General features: G+C 32.1%; 1 protein-coding gene across 1 annotated transcript in view; it reads left to right on the forward strand.

The window, feature by feature from the left end:
- The window catches only part of LOC117107896 (leucine-rich repeats and immunoglobulin-like domains protein 2), a 62,914-nt gene extending 40,997 nt beyond the window's left edge, over positions 1-21,917 (forward strand). Inside the window, exons 6-17 of the mRNA XM_033249731.1 lie at positions 856-999; positions 5,359-5,784; positions 6,496-6,648; positions 7,841-7,912; positions 12,243-12,406; positions 13,028-13,164; positions 13,286-13,460; positions 13,933-14,490; positions 14,782-15,051; positions 16,909-17,085; positions 18,938-19,327; positions 19,598-21,917. Coding sequence (XP_033105622.1) covers positions 856-999; positions 5,359-5,784; positions 6,496-6,648; positions 7,841-7,912; positions 12,243-12,406; positions 13,028-13,164; positions 13,286-13,460; positions 13,933-14,490; positions 14,782-15,051; positions 16,909-17,085; positions 18,938-19,327; positions 19,598-19,845 — 2,914 coding nt within the window. The 3' untranslated portion in view covers positions 19,846-21,917. The remainder of the gene's footprint in view (positions 1-855; positions 1,000-5,358; positions 5,785-6,495; positions 6,649-7,840; positions 7,913-12,242; positions 12,407-13,027; positions 13,165-13,285; positions 13,461-13,932; positions 14,491-14,781; positions 15,052-16,908; positions 17,086-18,937; positions 19,328-19,597) is intronic.
- Positions 21,918-21,923: the final 6 nt, after the last annotated feature.

Raw genomic sequence — 21,923 nt, forward strand, 5'->3', positions numbered from 1 at the left:
ATGAACCATAACATCGGGGTAACCCCCTACTCTTCCAAAAGATGCAATGGGTTCTTTGCACGAGCCAGATGTATTCACTGGACCTCCATTTTAAGTCCTTATCCGAGAAGACTTGGTTCTACCAACCGAACCATGAGGAGTGACTGGAACCAGCTCCAATATTAAAGCTGTAGCTAGCAGCGCCCCTGCCCTACCGCTTGGCCACTCGACTTGCCCAAATTTGTAATATAATATTGATAGTTAGCACATCTGTGGTATATACTACTACAGATACAGATGATACCACCATCATTTCATGTTATTATTTTAGAGGATTTCATAACAATTTGGAGAATACATTGTCTTTAAAATGTTAGTAAAATCTATATTTTATCTCACTATTATTATCATGAAATTTTCCTAACAGTAATTTGTTTGCAATCTTCATAATTTTTTTTCTTTTAAAAATTTGTATAAAGTTTATACATTATAATTCATTACTGATCGATTGACTGATTGATTGATTAGTCGATTAATTGCTTTATTAGATGATTGGTTGGTTGATTAGTTAATTTGATATCAGTTTGCAAATAATTGGATCTGATTTTTATAGGGTATAAATTAGATAGGCTGTGATTAACAGGTCATGCTTACTTACCTTTTCTTTTTTTTTCTAATTAATACTAATTAATTAGCTGATTAATTGATTTGTATGAAAGGTATGCAAGTGATTGGATCTGCAAAGGGTATAAATAAAGACAAGCCGAGATCTGAGCAGGCTATGTTAATCATTTGACAACTAAAATATGATAACAAACTATATACTAAATTTTAGATCATTATTTAATGATTGGTTGATTGATTTACTACATGCAGGTATCTGAATAGCAATGAAATCTCAAGCATTGATGATAATGCGATGACAAATCTGACAAGACTGAAGACGTTAAAACTAAACAAGAACTCACTGAAAAAGCTCTCAAAAAATGTGTTTGCACCAATGGTCAACCTCACAGTTCTGTAAGTATAATTGGAATAGTGGTTGTGGAACTAATAAAAATAAGTATAAGATTTTTGGTCCGAATCCTGTGCTAGCTTGCATGGGTTGTACTGTTTTTTTTACGCCTCAGAACAAAATATTATCATAAGACAGTAGGCAGGTTGGCTATTCTAATATGGTGTCTGGAGGAGGCATTAGGACGATCTTTTGAAGTTTATAGTATATTAATGCCATAATTTTTAATTTTTTTTAAAAATATTTGCCCTTTGATTTAATGATATTTTACCTTTTTGTGTGCTGGGCCCCTGAATTTACCAATGATTGGGCCACCCTAAATTTAAAAATTATATGGTAATAAAATTTTGTGTTTAGAGTGGCATTATCACTTCGTGGTTCAAGTAATATTTGAATGTTAAGGTTTTAGGATCAATTGCCCTAATACCTGAATCCAACAAATTACCTTATAATACATTAGTGAATATTGTGTATTACTCATTAACTAATAATAAGTAGTGAGTAACATTTAGAGGAACTGGACATTTTTTTAAAAATATGTTATGGATTTTAAATGATGGAAAACCACTGAAACAAAGTTGCCTGCACAGTGTTCTCCCGAAGCCGTCTTAGCCGTCAATTTCCGGTAAAAATAACCAACCAACCAGTAAAAATTTTGAGTTTGTAAAATAAAAAAAACTATTGATTAGGCTTAGGTAGTCCAGGCTGGCCCTCTGAATAAATTAACATCATTCCAGTCTATATCTACACTATGAATATGTGCTGTTGTGTCTTCAAGTCATTTAACCCAACTAAAAAGGGGTAACGTACCTCACATTGTGCGCATTGCAATTTTTTATGGACAAATTTACCAGTAAAAATTTTTCAGTTGGGAGAACACTGCTGCATGATAAAAATACATTCCATTTTTATCTTTTGAAAGAATTAATATAATTTAAAATAGAATTGTGATACTTTAATACTAAAACTTGTCTATAGCAAATGCCATTTTAAAGCTTAAGTATACTACTATAAATGGTAATCCACGAAGCTATGTTATATAATTAAAGTAAATGCAGAAAATTTTGTATTCAATTGATTGTTATTAAAAAATGTTTGGCACATTGGAATGGCATAAATCAACTGGCCATTCACAATTTTAATAATGACAATTAGTTAGGTTTTTAACGTTGGAAAATGTTTTAAATACAAACATTATTTGTTGTCGTTAATTGAAGTGATTTTTTAGGTTTATAAAGCACAAATTAGTGGAGATTATGTTTGCCTTTACACTCAAATGTGATCATTATTCATCTTTAGTTTGTATAGATTTTCTTTTCAAAATATAATTGTAATTGGTCACATTGTTAGAGTCTCTAATTAGAATATAATATTATATATTTATATTCGTTTGATAGAGAACAATTATATTTTGTATTAATTTATAATGAAAAGCAATTTGTTTATGTGGGGGTCCCCTAAGGAGGTCATGTGATCAATAAGTTTGTCAGGTGATCAATTTAGCTTGTCAGGTGATCAATACTTTTGTCAGGTGATCAATCAACAGATGCTGGATATCTGGGCCTTTCTTTATATAACATGGTATACCAATGAATATCATGTTCTGCCTGTAAATGTATGGAGCTTGTAGTGCCCCAGGTTCATTGTTCCTGCTTTGATTGTCGGTTGCTAGGCCTAGGGGACAGCTTCTCTATAGTGTCAAAGAAAGGTCATCACATGCTAACTGGAACATATAGCTATTTGTCACATAATTTCTGAACTTGGTAGAACTTAGCTTTAATTATCCATTTTTAATAATAACCAAATCATTGACTTGTACTGTTTACTAAAAATCATGGCATTAATTATAAATTTAATCCAATTAATAATATGAATTATATTATTATTCACATAGTAATTAATGAAAATAAAAGCAAAAGACAGGTAAAGTAATAAAGACAATGAAATAAATATTTTAACAATTAAGTAGATCAAAAATTTAAAATAAAATTACTGTATTTTAAAAATTATTTAAACTTAAAATAAATCAAGTTAATATTATATAGTCGATATTCATTTATTTGTGAAACTTTAAATAATTTATTCCACTCCCTGATTTAAAGTGCATAGAAGTACATTTTACATTATGCTCTATATAGTTGACAATTAATTATTATTATAATTATTATTCATAAAAAAACTATGAGATAAGGCCATGTAAAATAAAACAATTGGTTAGCATCCTTATGTTATCAATTTTCATGGTAGGGAGGGAGGTTTTTTTTTTTTTTTTTTTCTCGTGCATCTTTTAAAAACTATTATTTGTTTTTTATTGTTTATTATAATCTACAAGTAATTCACAATATTTGTTGTTGTAGAGTTAGTAGTTCTCGCTGTATTCCTGTCTCTTATACACATCTAGATGTGTATAAGAGACAGCCTAAACTCCTTATTGTTTGGTAGAATTTCTAAAAGGGAAAGTGCTAAGGAAATGCTAGTATAGAATACAAAAAAGTTCCAGATTTCCAAATTTTTATCTATTATCCTCTACACTTCATTGTAATCATAATTTCTGAAGTAAAGTTCCAGATTTCCTATATATTATAACTAATCTGCAGGTCATTGTATTCAAAATTGTCTAGGATATAAAGAATTTGAATCAATCATTTATCTTGATTGTTGATGATGACAAGTAGGAAATGGTATATCATTTCTGCTTATTCCCGGTCTCTTTCAAATCATTCCAGATTCTCTTGTCTCCCTCACCTGAATTTGATGAGGTGCGTGTCTTATAGCGTGTGAAGGGTATTGCTAGAAAATCGTGACCTAAAGGAATGATTGATAAATTAAAGATTTCGGTATTTTTCGCGGCTGAAGTTAAGTACTGAAGTAATGGTGCAAAAAGCTAGGTCATCAAATCCAAAATTGATTGGTTCGGCAAACAAAGATGGTGCAAGCGCAGTTTTAGCGATTTCCTTGTTTCTAATTGGTCATTAAAATTAATGTGATAGTTAAGGTATTTGAAATACAAGTACTGAGAATGTGTATTCCTGATTGATTTTTATATACCAACAAAATTTAAGAGCCACTTCTAGAAATTAATTTGCATCAATAGCAGATTTCTTTCTGATTAATGTAAAATGTTATTTCCTGGAGTGTTTCACACTTCAGTTTGAAAGTTCAGTCCAGACTATCAAATTTTCTTATGACAAAAAACTGTTGTATGCCCATATATAGTCCAATGTGCCCAAATAGGGGTCATGATGTGATGTCATCATGACCATATTTAAGTATGCCACTTGTTTGTTTTTTTTCAAATGAAATTTGATAGTCTAAACAGGACTTTATGTTTAGTGTTGGTTTTCAACAATTTTAGGTTCAACATATTTCTGATTTCCATAGTTTTTTATTTAAAAGAAAACGTTTTTGTATTTTTTTTTGTTTTAATATCAAATAAATTGATATATCATCTAGTTATCAGGTTGATTGACAAAATTTCGAACATTTCTCTGCTCCCCCCACCTTTTTTTTCCCTCCCACTTAAAATTTTGTTGAACTGAAATGATTTAAAGGTTATGAAAGCTAGAAAATTATTGCCTTTCTCTTAACCATCATCCAAGTGCTTTGTAAGATTCTGCAATAAATAAATTCTATCACTCGGCCAAGTTTATAGCGTGAAAAGAATAACAAACATGTCCGCACAGGAACGCAGTCTTGGATATAGAGTTAGAATGTCCTTTAGTCAAAATAAACAAAATACAAAAACAACACAATAAAGTTGTTTCACAAATGCAGACTACAGAGCCCAGGTGTTGGTTGAGATTAGTATTTGGTTTCTCCACTGAGATGGTCAAATTTAACAATGACAGGAAGCTGGCAGTATTTAAAGTGGCCATTTCACATTCATATAAGGTTTTGTGCATTCTCGTGCATCTTTTAAAAACTATTATTTGTTTTTTATTGTTTATTATAATCTACAAGTAATTCACAATATTTGTTGTTGTAGAGTTAGTAGTTCTCGCTGTATTCTTTGCATAGATAAAAATTTACAAAGAACAATAGTCAACCATCTTACAACAGAAAAAATAAAGAAAATTCACTCTACTTCTATTTAAAACTATGCTATGTAAATTGTGAATTTACTGCTGTTGTTCATGAACAAAGGTGAAAGTGCTAGTGCATGGTTAATAAATGTGATGAGGAAATCATCTAATTATAATGCATTAGTGTTTTGTTCAACTAAATATACTCCGCTGCCTCCCATTGTTACTGAACGTTCCTCCAATTTCTAATGCCACATTTCATTTTCAACACACATGACAGGATACGTTAAAAAAACCGAAAGCATGCCTTTCCTGTCACTGTTCATTCTTTCTCTCCTCCAGTGAATTGAACAAGAATAGAATTCGCAAAGTTCAGAGCTTAATGTTTTTGGAACTCAAAAAACTACGAGTTTTGAAACTGCGACGGAACGGAATCTCATCGCTTGAAGATGGTGCATTTTACGGTCTTGAAAAACTTGAGGAATTGTACTTGGATAGCAACAAGCTAACGTCCGTCAACAAAGGATGGTTGTACGGACTAGACGGGTTGAAACGTTTGAATGTCAGTTACAACAGTATCAACTTCACCGCTCCGCTATCGTTCTGTCCCAAAGTACAATTCCTAGATCTTAGCTACAACCAGCTGGTGAACTTGGTGGAGGCTAGCTTTGAAAAGCTGGCGGCACTGCAGAGTTTGAATCTTGGTCATAACTCAATCTCAAGTTTTGAGGATGGTGCTTTTCGTGGCTTAACATCATTAAAAGAATTGTAAGTATTTTTGTAATTGAATTAAAGAAAAATAAATAGAAATGAACAAATTAATGAATTAAGAAATTATATTTAAAATTTTTACTAACTGCAGCCATAAAATTTCAAACTGACTTTATAATAATTCTTTGATCACAAATGCTAATTGTAAAATTATAATTTACAATTCTCATATTAAAGAAATCAATATCATGGTTAAAATAGATGATAAGCTATATTTAAATAGTTGTATCATTTGCCTAATGTTTTGTTTGTACATTATTACAAAATATTATAACAGAGAAAAAGAACAAATTCAAATGAAATATTTCATTACTTTTATAAATTGCGAAAAATTATACTTTCTGTTCTCTTTCTAAATGCTGAAGGAAAAGTAATTTCATTATTAAAACTACTTATTTATAGTAGGATTATTTTAATCCCTTGACAAAAGTGGTATAATACAGGTATGGTTGTCATAAAAATGATATAATTCTCCTTTAAATCAAGCTTATAAATTGTGAGTTTAGTAGGATTGATGTGGAAATTTTAGTACTAATTATACTGCCACTAAGAAATAATTTTAACAGATGAGACAGAATTAGCAGCAATATTTCATCATTGTATATCTCAATAAAGTTTCTCCCCTTTTCCTTGTCCTTCCCCCACCCTACTTAGTTATAAAATAATTTTTCATATTACATGTTTACATGTTTTTTTTCTTTAACATAGATTTTTGGATTATAACGATATATCTTGGACTATTGAGGATGCATCCGGGGCATTCAAAGGACTCGCATCATTACTGAGCCTCGGGCTAGCGGGCAACCAGATTACATCCGTTACTAGGAAATCATTTTCTGACCTAATTCAACTTCAGAAGCTGTAAGTGTAACACGCATCGATATTTGATACCTATAAAGTATAATTTTAATGATATTCTAACAGTAGCCATTTCCATGCATGTTGTTCATAGTTAGATTTTGTAGATACATTTGGAAATGTTAAATAATCTGAGTACAATTTTGTTTTTGTTTAACAGAATTTATCGTTACAAAAAAGTTAAAAACTGAAACGTTAAAAGCGCTCATAGTGTTAATCATTTTAAAACAGACTTCTAAGCACATTAAATCTCTTGATGCAAGTTAACTTTATGGCAATACTTTGTACTCTGTACTAAATAAATTATTACTTGTTCATTTTGGCTATATGTATTTATAGAGGGTGGGTCAATGGTTCTGTCTGTTTTTAATGTGAATTAAGTACATATATTTAAATTTAATGTCTTCAATTTTTCTATATTGTACATGATTGCCTTTTTTTGTAGTACAACACATTTTCAGGCCTTACCTTGGTTGTACCTCCTCCATCTTAATTTGTTTTGTATTTTTTACTAATGATGGAAAATAAAGATCGATTGATTGATTGATTGGTTGACAATAAGTTTATCAACATTGTACCAAAACAGTTAAACATTAATTCAGCTTACTATATATTTGCTAACATTCTGTTTTTTTTATACCATGTTGTTTAAGTCTTCTAAAGCTGGGTACGCTCTGCATCGTACAGCGGTCATACTACCCTTGTACGACAAATCCAGCTCTGCTCCTGTGAAAATTTTTTTTGCATGCGCGTCGTGTTGCGTTCTTTAGAGAATCGCGTCGGTCAACGAACATCACCTGCAGCAAGTGGCAAGCTTAACACTTTAGTGACCATTCTTTAAGTACTTGTTTATTTATAGAATTAGTTTATCGACATTCTTCACAAGAGCGTCGACATAACGCAATTAAACAATATCTGAACGAAAAAAGAATCGTATCAATTTGTGTCGTATAACTATTGACTTGATCCTTTTAGATAAGCAATTCAATGTTATAATAGAATTTTTGAGAGTTTTTCCATATTTTATCACCTTTTGAATCTTTAAATTAGAATCTTCCATCTTTCACAATCTTCTCAGTAATGTATTTATTTCTTTCTTGAATTAACTTTCAAAATTAAATGGATGGAGAAATTCATGTAGAGGATTGTGTCGTATGTTACTATGACTTCAATATTCTTTAATTTTCTCCCTCAGGGATTTGACAGGCAATACAATAACAGCAATCCAAGCTAACTCCTTTTCTAGTCTGCCGCAGTTGAAACAATTGTAAGTATGATGAGCACATCTCGCTTTTTTCATAAATGCAAACTTTGATATGATTCCATTAAGGTTTGAGTTTGTTGCTTCCATTTGCCATGAAAACGTGCAGACTACAACATGCTAATACTAACCTGTAACCTAGGGTGTGGGGCCCCTGTAAGGACACTTTCGTGACCTTGTCATGGACGGGGGAGGGGGAGGTGGATGCGATTGCGATTCCACCAAATCGACCAATAAAGAGTAATTAATAAAATGTAGCAATAATCAATTTTAGATTAATCAGATCAGACTTTTAAAGCACTTACTATCAGGTTTGTCTGACATACATTCAATTTTGTTGCTGTTCTTATGAAAATCGTTTTGCTAACAAAGACAAATACCTATGTTCTTGTATTTTTGTTACTATGATTACCAGCAGAAAATCACTTGATTGTATTTGAAGTGTAATGAAAGAGTAGGCTGATATATAAGGAAAAAATGCGTTTTTTGTTTGTAGAAGTTCTGGTAACATTACGTATACACCTGCATGCGTAATTAGTTCATGACCTATACACATTTACTAAATCCTTAGTTTCTTATGCTGGAGGCTAAGTGCTTTGAAAGCCTAACCTACATAGTTGAACTTGCTGTATGCATTGATAACTTCTTACCATAAAGCCTAGACCGGCTTAACTGAGGTTGGTGGTGTAATATGTGAGCGCTCGAGCATCTAAATTACTAGATTGACTTACCCGAGGATGTTCAGCTTAGTATGGGTGGCATGGAATAGCTGAAGGCCTAGACTCTCTTAACTGTGGTTGTTTGGTTTAGTATGTAAGGGAAGGAACAATTATAGAAAGATTTAGATTTACAGTAATGCGTTTATTAGTTTGGTAGTTGATTTGGATTCCAATTCTTTATTTTCTGTCAAACCAGTGATCAACAGGACACAGTATCATGAATAATTTGCTTTAAAGTAGCAATACAGAAGAAAATCTATGGTTTGGTGGTGAAGGTGCCTAACTTCCAGTCCTAATTTCCTGGGTTCAATCATGAAAAAAAATCATAACCAAAATAGATATAAAAGCATTTGGTTTCAAATGATTAGTTTAGCTGAACAGATAATAATGTCTCCAATAATATTATTCAGTTACCTGTGCAGGTGCTTGTCTATGCATTTTTATGTTTAGATCCTTCATAATAATTTAGAATTACGTTACATTTCTGACAAACCATATCTGTCATTTTCTAAAATATAATAACCAATATTATAAGTTGGTTTTGTGTAATTGTTTATCTAGTATATTATGTAAATTTTTTTTAGCTAGAAGTACATTGTAATTAAATGCCATAGGTTCAACCAGTTGAGCTTCAGAAATAATGTATTTACATATGAAAAGAGATGTAAATGCAACTTATGTAATACCACAAATTCAGATTTGTATACCCCTATTTTACAGAGTGGTATCAACCTATTTTTTGTCTGATTGATATAAATTTACCAGCAGAAAATAATGTTTCAAAAGTAATTTTAAATATAAAGAGACATGCAATGCAGCTTACAGTTAAAAAACTCCTATTTAACTATATGGTACTGTATGACTGATACATTGAAAGTAACTCTGAATCACTCATTAGAGAAAGATAAAGAAAAGGACAACAAAATTTATTTGTGTAATTTAATACCTTAAATCTGATCGCCTTTTTAAAGTAAAATATTCATGTGCATCTTATGGCATGTGTACTGTCTCACAAGAGAAAAGAAAGCACTTTCATTAGGTTGTCTGCAGTTGTTGGGAGGGCAAAAAACTTGCTTCGTTTGAGTCAGAAATATTTCGCTGTAGTCCCCAGACAGCAGCAAATCCTTAATGATAATTGTCAAGGTCGTGTATTTACATTAATTGCCTGAAGACAAGAAGCTGTAATAAGTTGAATGGATAGTTATAGAATTCAACTTTGTCATAGCACTTGAGAACTTGCGGCTGATGGTTCTCTGTGACAAGATAAAACCGGCAAGGTTTCTCTTATAACATGTGTATTGCTCATTTGTTAAAAAAAAAAAAAAAAACGCGTTTCCTGCTGTCTGTAATAGGTAAGCTTCTCTATACCTTTCCCCTACTTAGGATAATCTTACACAATAATGAGAAAGAAATATCAAATTTTATGAACATTATTCATTGAGAGAGATGCAGTTTGAAGGGTTTGAATAAACAGTTGCTACTCTAATTTGAATAGTGAATATGAATCTTTTTTTTTTCTAAAAATGTTTGTCAGGATTCTGTTATTTGATAGAATTAATCTTCAAAGATTTTAGTTTAATCTTTTATTCCAAGTCTTTGTATTAAAATTAACATTCAAGTAAATGTCTCACTTCTGTTTATACTACAGTAGTTTCTTAATTTTAAGAAAATAATATTATGATTGTTAAAATATATAATTTGTTTTAAATTCTAATTAGCTTGTTTGTTAATATTACTATGATTATTATATTTAGTATAGCTGTTGTCAACTTCAGAACATAATGTCAATAATGTGGAGCTTATATATCTCAAAGCATTATTAAGTTGCAAGTTATTTCTGTTCATAATTAAATCCATATTTTAATTATTATTCAATTTAATAAAAGATGAACAAATTGCTTATCATTCGATTTTCAGGGGAAAAGAAACATTAATCTTTATTGGACTGGTTCTGCTTGAACAATCCCTATCAACAAGTCCGTTAAATGTAATTCAACATGACCGTCATATCACTACAAATTCTTTGACAAACATGACTCATTCCCTGTGGAAGGTCTGTAATCTAAACGAGTCACATACCCATAGATTTGAAATCATCTTTAGTGTAAGATGACGACCCAGTTTGATAGTCGGCCGCTAGTCTGTGTGTCTATCCGCCTTAGTTCCTGTTACGATTGGTCCGAAGGTTGTCAACAGATAGAAAATATCTAATCCTTATGTTTTTCTATGGAGCTGACTATACTTCCAAAAATACTCCATGCATATTCTTAACCTTGGAAGTAGTCACCTCTTGACATGATTCTAAGCAATTAATCGTAATCAATTATCATCATTGGTGTGATCTGGATTAACTGGCTTTCAACAAGCATGTTTTTTTTTATATACATGAAGGTTTTTCTTTGTACCTGAATATGTTCCAAGATTATGAATTGTTTTTAATGTCCAATTTTATTTGATAGTTTATTTATATTTGATAGTCAAGCTTAAATAATTGTTTATTTTATAATGTTTACTATTACTATAGTAGTAAATATTACTTTTATTCTTTTTGTTACAATATCATTATTTTTTATGTCTCATATATAGTATCATCACTAACAAAAAAAATGCTAGTTGCTGTGCATATGAAAAATGGGTGTAAAAATTATTGAATACAGCATGCATGGCCATAGTGCACCTCTCAAAAATATCATCAGATTATAATTTAAGGTTTATGCCATATATTTTCAGTATTATCAATATTTTTAATATTTTAAATGTAATGATTAAGAAATCGGAAAAAAACTAACAGATGTATATTAAACTGTTAATCATCATAATCAGCATATCAATCAATATCATTTCATCATTATCATCATTTCATTATCGTCATCATCATCATTATCATATCAAATATCAATATTGAAAAAATCAACAACATATTAAGGACATCATTGTTATCATTATCCATTATCACTAATGTCATCATTAATCAATCACCATTATTATTATCATCATCATTGTCTTCATTATATCATGAACATATGAACATAATCATCATTCATCACTAACATAAAAGCAGTACATTGGTCATTATTATAATCTTGTGTAGAACAAGTTTCCTGAGTTAGGAGAGCAATACTTTAAATCAACTCACTCATCACACATCAACTTGTGAGCAATTCCTAGCCTAAGGCTATCATGTTTGAAATGCTCGTTAAATGCTTTCTTAATTTTCACATCACTACTCAGTTTGATGGGTGGTAATCAAACAGAATGGATGATAGGCTCTGTTTTATAATACAGGTTTCACACGACAAGTGCAAATACTCATAAAACACTTGTTGGTGGTTTAAATGTTAAAAACTTTCCTGAAGTTTGCAATCTAGATTCATGATAAGTTTTATCACATTTAATTTAATTTAGAATTTGTTTTTTTAGAAATATGTGATACAAGCATATACTATCAAATGAAATATGATCAAAAATTACTAAATGATGCCCATATATAGTCATGATATGCCTATACATGGTCACAATGTGATTTAGGCATGTTGTATGTATTCGTCAAGTAAAATTTGATAATCTGGACAGTGATTTATGTGTGAATTATTATTATTTATTGTTTTTTATTTCAGAATGTTAAACACATCAAATTTGGTTTGTGACTGTCAGTTAACTTGGTTTCCATTCTGGCTGGTGGACCAGCCCTTCGCTGAGGATGTTATCGCAAAGTGTGCTCACCCCGAGAACGTTCAGGGACAGAATGTGCTTGGAGCTAACATCTCTCTCTTCACATGTGGTAAGTATATCACTGCAATAATATAACAGCACTTTTACAATTTGTCATTAACTCGTGTGCACCTTAAATTTTAACTGTTATGCCAGGGCATTCTTTATTAAATGTTTGTTAGACTCTACTGTGTTTAATTAAACTTTGTCAAGTGAATTAAAGCATTGTATAACATCCAACAGAAAGATACAGAATTTGTTTGATTAGATGTTTTATTACATTTTCCTGTCATTTATACAGAGTTGCAGCTGTAGAAAACTAAGGGTGGGTGGTAGGCGTTTTTAAGGGTTGATGGGTGATAACATTGGTAAACATTTGTTAACATTGGTAACATTGGATTTTAAGGATGGACAAGGGTGTTAATCAAGTTGGGTGAAGGACCATAAACTGGGTGCAAAAATTCAAGACTGCATGGTTCCACCCACCATAACTCCATTCCTGAGTGTATCAAAATGTATATAAATACTGTATACTGTCATTGTTTATTATAACAACATATAAGCATGAATACAATCATTGTATTTGTTAATACAAAGATATATTCATATCAACATAATTATATATTTTATGTATGTGTTAATAGTTTTATAAATTGATATAAATTATTTTTAAAATTCTTATTGTCCACAGCTGATTATCCCAAACCACACATCATAATGCACCCTGAGGCACAGAAGGCTTTGCGAGGCGGTACAGTGGAGTTCCTTTGCCAAGCAGCAAGTAATGGGGGAACCACAATAGAAGTCACCTGGAAAAAAGACAATAAGGTGTGCTAATAATTTTTTTTTTCAATATTAAAAAAAAAATTCACTTTTTTATGGTAAACGCAAACAAAAAATGAAAATACAACTAAAATTACTATTTTTATTATTATTTTTCCTAATATAGGAATTGCCCAAAAACCTTATGGAAGTAACCCAGGAGATGCAAGGGGGCGTTACTGAGGTGACAAGCATTCTGAAACTGGATGACCTACATGATGAGGATGAGGGTCGATATCAGTGCATCATGTCTAACCACTTTGGCCCCTCATACTCAAATAAGGCAAAATTAACAGTCAATGGTGAGAACAATTTTCTTATAAATGCTTAAGATAGATAAATCTTGTATTTTTGAGCTTTTTTCTTTGTCTTTTCTTTTCGATATGAATGATTTCCTATCAAAAAGGCTACCGTTCACTTGACTAACGAGCCGGTGTTAAGTTTATTTTGAACTCTGATCTCAGTAACTCTTTGAGTTGCTTACTGATGTCACAGAATGATAAATATACAATTTGTGCAGGCATACACCTGCAAAAGGTTAACGTTCTAGATTTTATATATATTAGAAAGCTTTGTATAAATGTCTTTATTTGTATTACGTTTATATATTTCCTGCTGTTCAAAAAAATTTTCTGTTATGTTATTGATTTTAACATGCATGTAATTCTCTATCATTGTATGATTTTAAAGCTACACTTCTGTACATTCCTTAAAAATGTATTTTGTTTGTAAATAGTTGTTTTTAATCAAACAAAAATTCATTTTTTTTTGCAGTTTTCCCATCATTCACTAGACGCCCAGATGACAAGACTGTTCGAGTTGGGGAAGTGATACCTCTTGAATGTGCCGCTACCGGTCACCCGACTCCAGACATCGCCTGGCAGAAGGATGGTGGAATTGACTTCCCGGCAGCAAGAGATCGCCGTATGCATGTCTATCCACAGGATGAAGTTTTCTTTATTGCCAACAGCAAGACCGAAGATATGGGAGTGTATAGTTGCATCGCTACCAATGACGCTGGAACCATCATCACGAATGCCACCATACGTGTCCTCCAACTGCCATCGTTCGAGGAAGCTCCAAAGGATGTTACAGCGCGTGAGGGCGATACAGCCGTGCTTCAATGCAAACCCGCAGGCAGCCCCACACCAGACATTGAGTGGGAGAAAGACGGCAAAGAAGTAGTAACATCTGATCGATTCCATCTCGTTAGCGGTAACCAGTTGCTGCTTGTGACAGATGTAAAACCAGAAGATGCTGGCGATTATTACTGCTTGTTATCGAACATGCTTGGTGAAGTAACAGGATCAGTCACCCTAACAGTAACTGCTGGTGAGTGTCTTATTTCACAGTTGAATCGTATCTAAAACCCAATCTTTCAAATTGCTGCGTTTGTTTCTATTATGTAACGTTTGATAGATTATGTCTTTGAAACGTACCGGTACCTGTTAATATTGCTTTTTCTGATAAAATATTGGCCGAATATTGTGGAATATAAATTTATGTTAAGTATAGATGTTGTTCTGTATTTTAAATTACTTGACTGATATTGATATTCAAACTGCATAACCACATTATAAAGGATGAGAATTAACAACAACATTTTGTATATATTTGTTACAGATTCTTGTACATCCCCATCAACTGGCCAATCGCAAAACAGTATCTGCAAAGGAGCGTTTACAGGCATCATCATCATCGCAGTAGTCTGTGGAGTTGTCGGCACTTCTGTCATTTGGGTTGTTATCATCTACCACAGTCGAAAACGCAGTCAGCGATACAGTACAACGCCAGTGGAAGATCCGGTGTTGACGGAGGAGATACCCAGTATGACATATAATGGTTCGGAAGGAACGATTCAACAGGAAACCAGCAGCGGAGTCTCAAGTTCTGGTAAGTTTTATTTTAGAGTTTTACTTTTTGGTTGTTATCAATTTCACTAAACTTCACAATCAGTGTGTTATTCTACCCTGAAGTATTTCACATGTCTATGAAATAGATCATAGTATTTAAGGGAAAAAGTTGATGTTTCTATCATTTTCTGCACTAAATACACCATAAGAAATGTGTTTTTGATAAAGTATATATGTGTAGATATGTACGTACATACAGTTGGTAAATATTATATATTCAATTTTTTGTGTCCTGTTGCCCGTCTGACTGTCCATCTATATTTTAGTCTGTCTGTTTATCCATATGTCTACCCTGCCATTCATCTTTCGATCTTAAGTACCTATGCCAGCCTGTCTGTCTCTGTAACTATCTGCCTACCTGTCGGCTGGCTGTCTCTCTACCTGTCGATCTACTTATCTTTAGCACTGTCAATCTCAAGAAGACGTTATGGAATTGTTACCTCCGTTATTTCAAGATTACATCGTATCTTGGAACAAGTTGCCTCTGCTTTTAAATTTTAAACAATTAAACACATAAAACTTGATAGTGTGAACAGAACTTTAATCTCTGTCCACACTACCAAATTGTATGTGACAAATTTGTGTGATGTGCCCATATATGGGCAACGATAATGTCATATTACACCCAGATATGGACAAACCATTTGTCACATAAAACTTGATAGTGTGAACAGAACTTTAATCTCTGTCCACACTGCCAAATTATATGTGACAAATTTGTGTGATGTGCCCATATATGGGTAATGATGATGTCATATTACACCCAGATATGGACAAACCATTTGTCACATAAAACTTGATAGTGTGAACAAAACTTTAATCTCTGTTTACACTACCAAATTGTATGTGAATTTGTGATGTGCTCATATATGGGCAACGATGATGTCATATTACACCCAGATATGGGCATTCTGCACTTATTTGTCACATCAAATTTTAAACAATTTAATTTTTTTTGTTTACATTTTGTCATCAAAGAATATATGTATTAAGCTCTGTCCATATTACCAAATTGTATGTGACAAATTTGTGTGATGTGCCCATACCCATATATGGGCAACGATGATGTCATATTACACCCAGATATGGACAAACCATTTGTCACATTAAATTTGACAGTGTGGACGGAAATTAACACTCAAAATGTAATAAAAAGCCTAAAATCTCCCTGAGTTTTATTGAACAAATAAAACTGAATGCCTATCAACTTTCCAAACAATGGAAATATAAAACATCAATATTTCTGAGGTCTAGGATAATTCATGTTTAAAGATATTGGAATGGTCTTGAATGGTTGACTCCAGATTTGTTATAAAATCATATAAATAAAATTTCTTTTCAAATAAGAGTAGAAGAAAAACATCCAGGACATTTTTTGTGAGCACTGAGTAATGACTTTTTTCATTCAATGTATTAAAATGTTGAATGTTCTGGCAATTTTTAACATACCGCTTAAAGCATGTTTTAAAATGATTTGTGTGCTCAAGATTTAATACTGAATAATGCCTAGGGAAATACAAGTGTGAATCTTCTCCACTAGAGTTCTGGAAACAAATTTGTTGCTGATCGCAACAATCACTCACGTAGTCAGGGAAGTATCAGATTTCTGTGACTCATTCACTGAAGTTTGCTATTATAATCTTTGAAAGAAAAAAATCATCGATATAAATTTTATCTGTCACAAGAGAGAACAATTGTTATTAATTGTACAAATTATATTTGGATCAAGCACTACTTCCGTGAAAAACACACTGAATGTTTTGGTGTACTCAAAAATGTTTTCACGCTGTCACTCTATCTGTTCTTTAAAATCTGATTTAACAAAATTTTTTTACAGCTACGGATAAGTATCAGATGGATAATCTAAGCGACGATGAGTCAATAGATGGTGCTCTACATGCATCGTATAGACTACCTCGGCACTATCGTCCATCTGCTGCTTACCAGGGTAATGGTCGCTCAGACGAACCAATGCATATGACAACGTTCAGCCGTAACTATGATGAGTCCAATGGTAATTATTAAATTTATTTTTTTTTTTTTTTTACTCACACATTCTCTATTAAAGATCTCAAATATGGTCATCATTTCCACTGACAGAGAATACTTGGCCATAAACATGAATGTATTTATCAGCTTTAGTGTTTTTCTCAGCATTTGTCACTAAATTCAAAACAGATTGAGCTTTCTGTGGAATTAAATGCTATAAATAGAATAAAATCTAGCTGCAGTGGCCTGAGGTCTTGTCTTAAGACTAAGCCTTTTATGAAATGAAACTTATATTAATGAATCTATAGAACAAAAACCTACTAAACATATAAACTGCAACATCTGGGGAGAGGGGAAAAAAACCAAGTAAATTAGATTCTTGTAAGGTCATATGTTTTATTCATTAGTGTAAGGAAGGAAACCATGAATGCGATTAATTCAAGCAACACATATGTTATGAATAGAAATCAACCAAGAAACAACGCAACCAGGAACCATTACTAACATGGGAGTTAATAAAGAAAGAAGGAATTACAGAAAAAAAGAATGAAAAAAAATATAATCAAGTTAAGGATGAAGAAAAGCTAAAAAAAAATCAAAGCTATGCTTTCCATTTGATAATACAGTAATTTGCATTTTTCAATAGGTTACTGTATTAGCTTACAATCGAAAATTAAAAAGAGAAAAATTACTACCAATATACACACATTTAAAAAATACCAATGCTTTAGTCCTGGCATATAGCTACACATATTCTGCCAGCAAATTAACTTATTTTGATGGTAAATAATAATTGAAAATTGATAAGTTCTTGGTTTTACTAATTGAGTAATTCACAGTTATGTTTTGTTGGTTTTTTGGGTGGGGGGGGGTTTATAGATTTCAAAGTTTTTTCCAAGTTATATCTAAATATATCATAAAATAATTTTGTTCCTGGTTTTTATAATTAGAAGTAGTTGTATTATAGCTTACAAATTACTTCATCAAACTTTGTACATATTCAGCCATCAAAAGATGGAGCTGTAAAACAATTATTTACAATGATGATAAATATTATATGTTTTACAGTTGACAAAAAAACCCCTCCAACATGTTACTAAATATTGGATCGGATTACATGAATATAACAATTCTCGTTAAATATTGCTAGAGAAAGGAGAGCTGTAACTAACATGGAAATTAAACTTAATGAGTATGAAGATGAAATGTGTTCAGCAGATTTGACGAAAATGACATATTTGTTGCAATGATCAAATTTCAATCTAAAATGACATGTTATTAGTATTGGAAACACACCTGTAAAATTAACTGTCACATTAACAGGTCTTAAATCATTTTTATAGTAGTTTTTTTTTTTTATCTTTTCTCCGTACACCAATTCATTGTCACCTGTTGTAATATACTTGCTTTTCTTATTTTCTAACCATCATCATCGTTGAAATAACATAAGTAGTAATGTTGTTAGAACCTGTACATACCGAATATTATTATACATCAATTTGTTTTTTGTATAAAAACCATTAACAAAATTACATACATTTTTTTAATTTGCTGTTTTTATACATGATTTTTTTAAAATGATTGCACTAAGAAATGAGTGGAGATCGATCTGCCAGTCATTGACTATCTGTTACATTCCTTTAGGGTCCCGTGAACGATTTCAAAATTATTAGCCATTAAAATAAGTCCACACCAATAGTTGCATTACCCAAGCAAAACTTTTACATTTAGAAGTAAAGTATTTCGGGGTCCTCATTTTGGAAAAGATATATTTTTTGCAAAAAAAAAAGAATGTGTTTTTTAAACATGTTTTTTTCAATTGAAAGGATAGTACAGTATTTAAATTCATGCTGTTTTTGCGTTTATTTTTCATCTAGTGCATGATGGTAGTAGCTTCCCACTTCTGAATCACTCACTGACCAATCAGAGTACTGCATCACCACACGTTACTTTGGGATATCAGTCAGAGATGGATCCATTGAGGAATCAGGATATGTATAAAGAGATTCCTCCACAGGACCGTTGTCCATGCGCCAACTCACAGGGGTTTGATTCTGAAGACAATGTAGTAGTAACAAACCCATACCCGAGGGAAGAGAAGTTAAATCATGTGGTGAAAAACTCAACAGATTATCCGTACCACCTGTCGGAGCCACCAGGTGATGGAGTTTGTGATACAACACATGTGGGCAAAGACTTGGTTAATAATCAGTATTCAAGTAACATTAGGAAATGTTCAACGGACGTACATAAGAACACATCTAACGGTAGGTAGTCATAGTATAAATTGTTAAATCGGAAAATGTTGTTAATGCCTTGCTGGTTTTTTTTTTTAAGCTAATAAATGTCAAGGTCTATCTGCACATCATTAAATCAAACACCTACGGAATTCAGCTCCTTTAGGGAGTAATTTATAATGATGCGCTTAGTAATCAGCGCATTATTTGACATTCCTTTTTGCCAAGCAAAAATTAATCTGAATTTGTTTCCAGTCAGACAAAAAATAAGTAATTATTTCTTCATAATTTTTTTTTTAGATTCTCTGAATGGAAATTTATCGAGTGGCAACCTGCCAGAAACACAGTCTCCTAGGCAACACATATCACCCATTCATCAGGTTAATAGAAACCCCAACAAAGAGGAGTCCCCAGAATATATCCCACAGCTAAACATTCCACCCTGCGTGATGATGCCGAGCAAGGACTCAACTCCGCATAAGTTCAAAAGTCGGCAGAATGTCCCACACTCGTCGACAAATGGCGTGGCAACATCAAGTAATGTGTAAATAAAACCGTCTATTTAAGCTTACATTTAGCTGTCCTGTAGTGTGTATGAATTTTATCCCACAATGCATCACCCAGAATGGTTGCATAGCAACCTTATGTCGATATGTGATTTTTTAAAGAAAATTTTAGAGTTTTAAAACAAAATACATTTTAAAAAGTATGAAATTGCATTGAATTCTGGTGAAATTTTAAGCTTAATTGTTTTTAATAATTGAAAAAGAATTGGAAGAGGCATATGATTGACAGACAGAATAATTAATTTTTTTAGTCAAATATATTTGCTATTTAAGATTCTTTTTTATTAGTGAAAATTTTAATAGCTGTCCAGAATACAATGCAGTGTTTAGTCATCTGTGTTCTGGGTGTGAGGCTTAGCCGCAGCATTTTAATTTCTTTAGCCAAGAGGCGTTTGTAAATTATTGTATATTTGGTCTGTAAATAGAGCTATGTTGTACTCATGACTGACAAAGCTTGTACAATTTGCCACCGTTTTAGCGTCAGAGAGAGAGAGAGAGAAAGATGATGAAGAAACAAATGCAGAAATTATATGAGTCGAATGAAGGAGCGAGCGTGACAGTGGATGGAGAGAAATGTTGAAAAAAAAGCAATATTAATATGTTCTGTCCTATTAAGTAATTCCTCACCGATATCAGGAGAGGAGAGTATTTACATTTAATATCACAAGAGGGCGGTATTTACATTTTTGTGAGATTTGTGTAATATCTGAAATTGGTTTAATAGCATTTACCATACTTTAATATAGTGTAACATATTTTGGCATGAAGCTTCCCAAATAAATCCCACCCTAGATCATTAGCTAAACCCCCATTCTTAGCATCCATACACCCTTTTCTCTCGCTTAAAAATTTGCATATAGGAATACAGATACAAAGTAAAGTATGTTGTTGGCATATCTAGTAATAGTTGTTTGAAGACTATTTTCTTATCCAAGTCTGACAAATTTGAATTGTTGAATGTGATGATTAATTATCTTGCTATTAATATCAATGCTTAGAAACTTGTTTCTTCTTTAGAGGGTTTATATCTATTGCAATTTGCACTTTTGTGTTGTAGATCGATGCTCATTTTAGATGATTCAATGAATTTCATTGCCAAGTTTAGCGACTTCCATTTTCAAAATTCTCTTTAGTGTTTTTCTTTTGAAGCAGAAGATCATGACATTCGCCAGTTGTGATTGATTAACTGAACAATCGAGAAATGTTTTTTATGTTAACGATTAATAAATTGAAGAAGTGCGTTCGCATTGTGGTATAACCTCTGGCAAAATGCGTTAACAAAAATCAACAACAAAAAAAACTCTTCTTTTTTATACAACCATTGTTCAAGGTTTCTCTATTCAGTATAATGATCAGTGACTGCGTTCATCCACGAAATTAATTCCAAAGCACAGAGAAAATTTGTGAGGCAGTATGATTAGCTATCTGGGTCATGGTTGCCTGAAGGCAGACAAAGAAAAAATGTTGTATCGTTCGGTATATTGCGCGTGAAATCGCATTAATCTACACGTAGTACTTGATAGTATGTTCAACAATATGGATAATTCTTGATGATCTTTTGAATATCCTTCTACAATATACTGATTTATTAACCTTTCTCTGATTTGTCTCCCATAATTTGTTCTTGGAAACAAAAAGATGAAGGTGATAATTTTCATTTAATATACATGTTTATTGAATATCACTGCAGGGAGAAATATGTAGACTGGGATGCATACATTAGCAAGAAAATGTTCATCTCCGAAATGCAAGATGTGTTGTCACTTGTTGTTATCCAACGGCAATGAATAATTGTAAATTAAGAAGTTATTGAATTATATCAGGAGTATAGGATTGATATTTATTGAGGGTCAGTCGGGTTAGCTTCGTACCAGAATGCACATACAATGTAATTTCTACTACTAAAATCGCCAAAAATCTCATAAACAGAGGGAATAATATGGGTGCAACTGACAATTTGGAAAATTAACTTCAGTAGATGTATGACAATGGAAAGGAATTGTCTCTAGCAAAATTTTCAAGCAATGCTCAGGGGTTAAGATTTTGCTAACTCAATTTGT

This window comes from Anneissia japonica, unplaced genomic scaffold (genome assembly GCF_011630105.1).
Source record: "Anneissia japonica isolate Jap-2015-1 unplaced genomic scaffold, ASM1163010v1 scaffold2139_len280258_cov182, whole genome shotgun sequence".
Taxonomy (NCBI): Eukaryota; Metazoa; Echinodermata; class Crinoidea; order Comatulida; family Comatulidae; genus Anneissia; species Anneissia japonica.